The sequence below is a fragment of the Gavialis gangeticus genome, unplaced genomic scaffold (assembly GCF_001723915.1).
Source record: "Gavialis gangeticus isolate Ggan-Ray unplaced genomic scaffold, GavGan_comp1, whole genome shotgun sequence".
NCBI classification, from domain to species: Eukaryota; Metazoa; Chordata; order Crocodylia; family Gavialidae; genus Gavialis; species Gavialis gangeticus.
This window is the reverse complement of record NW_017729015.1, coordinates 355,088-362,622: the sequence shown is the minus strand read 5'-3', so window position 1 is coordinate 362,622 and position 7,535 is coordinate 355,088. Positions and strand designations below refer to the sequence as shown.

Genomic DNA, 7,535 nt, shown 5'->3' with positions numbered 1-7,535 from the left:
ATCAGTTGGTGAGGCTGCTGCCTAGCACTGTAGTTGCCCCACCACGGCCCCCCAAGAGGAGAGAGTGTAAGAACAAGACAGGCCCTCAGAAAACCAAAGAAGAAAAGGTCCCTGAGAAACCAAAGGTGTAGATCAGCCTATGGCTATGTGGGGTGGGGGTGGGAAGAGAAGGGGGAAAGCGTGTGCATGTAAGCACATGAATGCACGGGGGTGGGGGGTGAATGTGCGCAGATAAACGTGTATAACTTGGCTTGTGTATGTGCAGGGGTGTGGCTGTGTGTGTAAGTCTGCATATATAGGTAGGGCCAAGCATGAGTGCACATATACATGTTGGCTCATGTGCGGGCATGAGTCCTTTTGAGTTCCTGGGGGACTTGTACATGTGCATGTATGAATGATGCTTTTGTTACCTGTCCACTTTCTTGAGTGGAGGAAGAGGACTGAGCCAGAACGTCAACACAGAGGTGGTCCTGGGGGGCTGGGGAGGAAGAGCCCCAGAAGGTCCCTCCTGCTAGGCCCACTCTACTGCCATCTTGCAGCAAAAATCTTGGCTGTTCATGGAACAAGATTTCCTCAGCCTCTTTCCCCTTGGTTTGTACTCTGTAGGCCCAGCTGCCAACACTTGTGGCAGACTAACATCTGTTTTTGTTTACTCCTTTTCCCTTTCAGCAGCTACCTCCTAGGCCCAAGCCAAAGTATGCACCACAGGAGCCTCTGAACCTCAAGCCAAGCAAGATGCAAAGTAACCCTATTGCCAGGAGCACCCCAAATGAGTATGACACACAGCCCTGTTTGCAGAAGCCGCACATGCCCAAAAGAGTCCTGAAAGATGATGGTGAGATGGTCCAGTCAGACCAACTGTTCTAGCATACTCTAGCACAGGAGTAGGCAACCTTTTCTGACGGCAGGCTTGAATGATCCACCCAGTCAGAGGCAAGAGGGTGCACTAAAACACAACACAAACCACATGAAAGACTTGGAGAATCCTGCTGCTGCTGCAGGACTTAAATTATCATTACAGCACCTGGGGTGGGGCTCCCTCCCACACACAGGGAATGAAGAACCTGTTTGCAACACTGGCAGGTTTTATGAAACTGGGAGGAGTGTCAATCATGAGTGAGAACAGAGAAAAAAAGAGGGATTATCCTGATGAGGTTAGAAATGTAAGAAAGTAGAAAGCAAAACTCAGCTGGGGCAAAAATGCCTGCTAATGAATAGGAGAATACAGGCAGTCCTCGGACTTATGACACAATTGGTTCCCAAAAATCAAGTCGTAAGTCGAAACGTTGTAACTCGGAACCAATTTTCTCATAAGAAACAATGTTATAAATAGGGGCCTGGTTCCTGAACCAAGGCCCAATACCCTATTTTCACCAAAAATACCCCAGAATTTTGTACTCAGTCAATTAAAAATGAGTAATATATCTACATTAATGTATTTATATTGTAAACAGCAATCATATTGATTTGGAAGGACTTCTTTGAGGTGACTTTGCTAGACTTTTTGAAGGGCTCTTGGCTGGAGTCTTCTCAGAAGTCTTGGCTGCAGGTTTTTTTGGAGTCCTGTCTGCTTTCTTAAAGAAAGTGTCCAAGGAAGTTTGGACATTCTCCAGGGAGATGGGTGACACAACAAACTTGTTCGCTGGCATGACGTCACATTGGATCAAGTGTTGTAAAGTCGAAACTGATGTCAGAAAGTTGAAATGGTGTCAATTTATAAATGTTGTAAGTGCAAAACATTGTAACTCAAAACGTTGTAAGTCAAGGACTGCCTGTATGTAATAATGGTAGCATGACTAGGATGGCTGGTCTGTGGTGGTAGTTGGGGTGGTGAGGACAGGACACCTGGGACACTTGTGCTGACAGCAGCTGACAATGTCTTCCCTAGAAAGTTAGCCTGGGACCTCCTCTAACCCTTGTCCTGTACATATATAAAACCTCTCACTTAAGTGCAGTGGTGTTTTTAGCCCAGGTTAGCTGGCACAGCTAGGGGTGTTAGCTAGGACATGGGGCCAATTTCAATCAGGCTGTTAACCTTCCCACCTTGCAGTGTCAACACAAGGTAGCTCACTTGCATGTTGATACTCTTCTAGTGCCATCCCACAATTTCCTTGGAGGAAATAATTCTCTATTTAGTGTAAGCTTGACAGTACCATAATCATCTTTGGCAATCCCTTTCAGTCTAAGATGACTTGTCTTCCATGATTGTCCTATCTTTGAGTCTGAATATGGCTGATGGCGCTGATCCAGGATTGACAGACTCTTGCAGCTTGGGCACATGTTTCCACGCAGGGTGGGTGGCTCCGAATTCTTGATTTGGTCCATGACACAGTTTCTGTTGCTCCCACTTTTATGATCCTTTTGGCATAACAAAGAGGGGATGACTACAAGGTTGGGGGCAGCTGCACTGCCTGCCTGGCCACCACTGTTGCTACTTGCAGCACAGTCCTGACTCTGCGCCATGCACTACTGCCACCTAGGGCACACTCAAGTGTTCAGTGACACCTCTGGATTTAGATAGGCAGTAAATAAGGTTTGGGGCCAGAACGGAACGATGAATACGGAGAGAACTACCGAGTCATGACCTATTCACTGAGCACCACCTATACTATGCACTAACAGATTCCCATGGAAAATATACTCCATAGGCAAGGAATTAAAGATTTTTCTCGTGTATGCACAACGGGTGGAATTTTCTACGGGTGTCATCTTTGACAGTTCTTAACCTTTGGGTGCTACATTCACATAGCTTTTTAAAATGAAATATAAAAGAAATTGAATTGCTGCTTTTAACGTTATGAAGCAATGAAATGACAGTGGTGAAATGCCCCCTCTTCCCCCTCCTCAATATTTCTGAATTAATGCAGGGAGCACACACACCATTACGTAAACCTTATGTCAAGATAGTTAAGAAAACAAACACAAAAACAGGCTGCAATCATGGGAACAAATATCATCTTTCAACATTTGAGTGTATAACTGCAGGGTGCCAAAATTGATTTCCCTCCTACTAATATCATAATGCAATGGACTCCGCGGTCCTGGAACTGCTTGTCACCTCCCTCCAAATGTCAGAAATGGCCCATGGACAGAAGCAGGATGCCAGTCTACACTGAAGTGGTCTGATCAGACATGATAAATTTTGGCTTCTTTAGTAACGTGCAAGAAAACTCCTATTTCCTTTCACGCTCTTTGCTTCTGCGTTCTTTGCAGTTATTGTCTTTGGCCTTACATGACAATATTATTCCTGTATATCAAGTTCTCTGAGCCTGGGGGCATGGGGGCAGGAGATGACATGAGAAACTAGCAGCATCTCTCCCAAAAGGGTTCTTGCAGCATCAAGTCTTAACACAAATTCCTGGACTTGGCTAAAACAGTCAAGGGACCTGAGTATTCTCTCTTTTCTTTCAGGTGCAAATTCCAGTGACAGTTCAGAACACGACTATGAAGTAATTGAAAACGATGTTAAAAAAACAATTCACAAAATGGCGAGAGCTTTTCATTGGTAAAGGCCCAGCCTCCACGAATGTGACAGGAAGCTTTCCTACTCAAAAACTAGTTCCAGCTCTTAAAATTAACTAGGGTTTTCATTTGCAAAGTGTTTGACTGCAACCTTGGGAGTTCTAAGAGAGCTGCTGCCAGAGACAGAGACAATTACCGGTGCAGTGCAAGCAGCCCATGCCTTCCGAAACCCATCTTCTATACTAAGCAGTCATCTATTCCATTGTGCACTGAATAAGCAGTGTCCCAAGAAGGACAACCTGGAAACCTCTGCTGTAGACTGGATGGAAGGCTTCTCCTCCATTGATCCCTTAGCAGGCCCAACACATCTGCTTTCAGCGTAGTCTCCTCAGGTGACTTCAGCATCTCCAAACCTTGACAAGCTCTATGCTTATGCTGAGGAAAACACCCCTTTGTGCTCAGCAGGCAGACTGAACAAAACACTGGTCAGGAGTATGAGAGCGCAATACTGCGTTGGCCCAAGCAAGCACTGCTTTGATACACTTCGGAAGCGACAAAAGCCAAGATACTCAAGACAGCATTACACACAACTTTATTAACTACCAAACAGATGATTCATCATCTTCATCCTTGCTCTAGACTATACACTTCTGAGACTTGCCACTACTATTAATAGTCTTTGACAGTATTTATCCTCAATCTGCATCGCTTTATAACAAGCTCCCATTACCAATATGGAAATGCATCCTCTTAACTGCAGGCACTCATCTACAAGTTATGGGTCAGCAATAAGTAATCTGCATGGATAGCCAAGAGGCGCTTCCTAAAGGATCAACATGATGCTCTATGTTTGTTCATTATTGTGATAATCACCTTCGCAGGGCCTAAGTTTTTAAGCCCAAAGTTAGACTAATCAATAAAGTCACTGCATTTTGGAGGTGTTGGGCAGTTATGCTCCTGTTAGTATCCATGGGATTTATGGGAACTCACTCCTATAGAAAATCAGGTGCTTTATATTTAGATGCCTAGCTTTGGATCCAAGAGTCTAATTTTAGGCACTCACACTGGGAATTTAGGCCTCTAGTAATCTTCTGCAAAGAGCTGTTTCAGGGGCAGCAAGCAGTTGTATGAGGTCAGACTGGGGTTTTTATCAAGCTTCGCATGCCTAAAGCTGGGACTCTCACACTTTTACGTAACTGAAGAACTGCCCTGGGTTGGTGCAGTCTAAACAAACACTGTATTTGAATGGTCTTCAATCATAAAAGGCTTTTATCTAAAATGTACTATGAGGAAAGATGGAGTATTTTTTCCAATAGGAAACTGCTCAAGAAGTTACTAGTTTTGTATCCTTGTGCACAGCCTAAGACACAAAACCAAACACTGATCAGTAAAAATAAAGATTCCAGAGCTCCCTATTCAATGAGCATTGCCAAGTGAATGAGTCAGGAGCCCCGAGATATGTAGTTAATATTCATACAAGTTGCAATTACACTGTGATGTACCTGTGGCAGGTTAGGGTGTTATATCTTATGGTTGTCATGGCTGATGCTGTAGTTTTACTAACTGGTTGGACAATGGATTTGGACAGAATCATCCCTATCCAAACCATCCTGCCTCTGGCAAGGGGTTAGACCAGATGACCTCGGAAGGTCCCTTGCAGCCCTACAATTCTACATGATGCATATATTAAAAAGGGGGCTGGAATAATGTTAGAGAGGCAGCCCTCACTCTGGCATTACCTAACCTTCAGTGTTACACATGAGGGAATTCCCATTTAGCTTAGTTGTCTTTATTTTAAAAAACAAAGCCAAAACCATAGAGTGCAGGATTTGATGTATAAGTGTGTTTTACTCTTACTTCCTGAACATCCCTTGGGGTTCACATTTCACTTACGTTTAACCTTTTACAAAGCATTTTGAGTAAAATTCTTCAGATTTTCTCCTGAAGTCAAAAAAAGTAAAAGCTTTTTTTTTTTGTTCATAAAGTTCAGGGACTAATCTACTAATACATTTAATCAAGGTGAAAGCTTTTCTGAATTTAAACAAAACCACACATATACAAGCAAGCCTATTGCAATTAAAAGCTATATTAGAATATCAAAAGTTTCAGTAATAAAGCCATTCTGTAACACAAGTATAGATTTATATGCAGAAAGTATGTAACAAACAAAATATATTTTTGATCACTGTACATTACAAGAATATTTTTGAAAAAGCTACCACTACTGCAAGATAAGTGGAGGAGGCTGAAAACTGGCTTAGTGGAAGAATCACTTCTAAAACAAAAATAAAACCTGTCCATGGTAAGACTGGAAATATCCAATCCTTTCCAGCCAGCTAACCTACTACAAGACACTGAAACTAGATGGCCGATAGCCTTGAAGTTTCCAGCTCTTCTTCATACAGAGTTCACTTCTCTCTATAAACAGTTGGCTCAACACGAGTCACTTGTCACACTTTTGTTATTTAGCTTAGTTAGAAGAAACCTGTACATTTATTCTGCTGGCCCTCAACTTCTGAAACCTGAATGCTATAAACAGGAGAGATCCTCTTCTGCTGATTAAAGTTTGGTAGGGCTGCCCATGGACAAGTTCACAGGGACATGAAAGACAGTTCAAGCCAGCTGGAAAGTAAATCTCAGAAGCACCTTTATTCAGCATCTGTAGATTTATAGTGCTCATCATCCACTGTGGAATAGATGTGTCCTTCACTGCTAAGAAATTCAACTGCTTGCCTGTGAAGGAAAAGACAAAAAACCAAAACAAAAATCATAACTATTTGATATCAACAGGTTCCTTCTGTCACATGTATCCTCAGACCACACTCACTATTCCATGCCAGCCTCACTATGCAAAGGTTTCAGAAGATATGCTACCTCATGAGCAAGTCAAATGTTAATTCTTTTGGTCAAAGGGAAAGGGAAGTGTTGTTAAAGACCTTATTTTTCCATCCCCCAAAAGACAAGACTAAACTGCCTACACAATAGCACCACAGTCACTTCCTCCAGCTGAAAAGGTGTGATAATGTCTGTGTGTTGCAAAGCAAAACAGGATACAGAAAAAACAGCAGCATCTAATGTGGTAAAGTGAGCCCCAATTTAATCTTCTGGGCAGACATAGTACGAGAAAGGGATTGCTTATCAGCACACAGACTGAATGTTAACATCTAGAGTATGCAGGATTGTCCTTAGATACATGAAAGAAAAAAAAGTGACACTGCCTAGGCACTGGCACAAGAAACCCAAATGCTAAAAAACCCCACAAACCCAAACAGAAGTCACACAGTATTTTTAACAGAGGAAATGATGCACCTCATCTTTGTCTCATAACTTCAACAATTCAATGGAATTTTCTCATATTGCTTCAAGAGGTGTTTGGCCTCAGCTGAAATCATGAGAACAAGATGAGAAAGCAATCACCAAAAGGAAGCCAAGGGAAACGATGGCTTTCATCTCAATGCAAATTGGTGGCGCAATACTGCTGTGCCAGAGAAGCCAGTTCTTTGATAGCAAACTCTGCTCGAACACAAGGCTGTTCGTCTTGTAACCCTTTGTGAATCTTTCCAGGCAAGCTGAGATTTGTGATCTTTGTGATATATGTTTTACCCTGTTACATTCTTGGAAAGAGTCAGCTCAATACAAGTTACCTTCTATTGTAACCAACAGATAAAAAGTAAATCACTAATTTCTCTTGTACGTATGCTGGAGAAAAAGTAAAGTTCCTGAAACAATTAACAGGGTCTAACCTAAGATATACTATTCTTCATTTACTAGACAGAAAAAAGAGGAGACATCTGGAGTTCTAGCATTTCTGCATGCTATGCTGAGTCACTGCATCTCTCTTTCATTCCCTATTTGTTTACCGCTATCAACTTGGTCCTAAGAAAACTGCTTTGGTTTTCAGAAGATCCTTTGTTCTGGAACTGTATACTTACTTAATTGTTGTCATGTTGATATTATGCAATTGGGACTGCAGGTCTTGAAGGCTCATGCCTTCTGGAACAGAACAGCTTTTAATCAAATTCAACACCTAGAAGAACAAGTCAGAAACAGCATTTGGACTATACTCAGGAATA

At 42.3% G+C, this 7,535-nt stretch overlaps 2 protein-coding genes across 2 annotated transcripts in view; one reads left to right on the top strand and one right to left on the bottom strand.

Annotated features, from left to right (window-relative positions):
- The window catches only part of THEMIS2 (thymocyte selection associated family member 2), a 19,276-nt gene extending 14,229 nt beyond the window's left edge, over positions 1 to 5,047 (top strand). The window contains exons 4-5 of the mRNA XM_019512111.1: positions 670 to 835; positions 3,412 to 5,047. Coding sequence (XP_019367656.1) covers positions 670 to 835; positions 3,412 to 3,509 — 264 coding nt within the window. The 3' untranslated portion in view covers positions 3,510 to 5,047. The remainder of the gene's footprint in view (positions 1 to 669; positions 836 to 3,411) is intronic.
- A 243-nt stretch (positions 5,048 to 5,290) lies between these two features.
- Positions 5,291 to 7,535, bottom strand: part of RPA2 (replication protein A2) — an 8,736-nt gene continuing 6,491 nt past the window's right edge. The window contains exons 8-9 of the mRNA XM_019512057.1: positions 7,395 to 7,489; positions 5,291 to 6,195 (exon numbers count right to left, since the gene is read on the bottom strand). Of these exons, the coding sequence (XP_019367602.1) occupies positions 6,111 to 6,195; positions 7,395 to 7,489 (180 nt within the window). The 3' untranslated portion in view covers positions 5,291 to 6,110. The remainder of the gene's footprint in view (positions 6,196 to 7,394; positions 7,490 to 7,535) is intronic.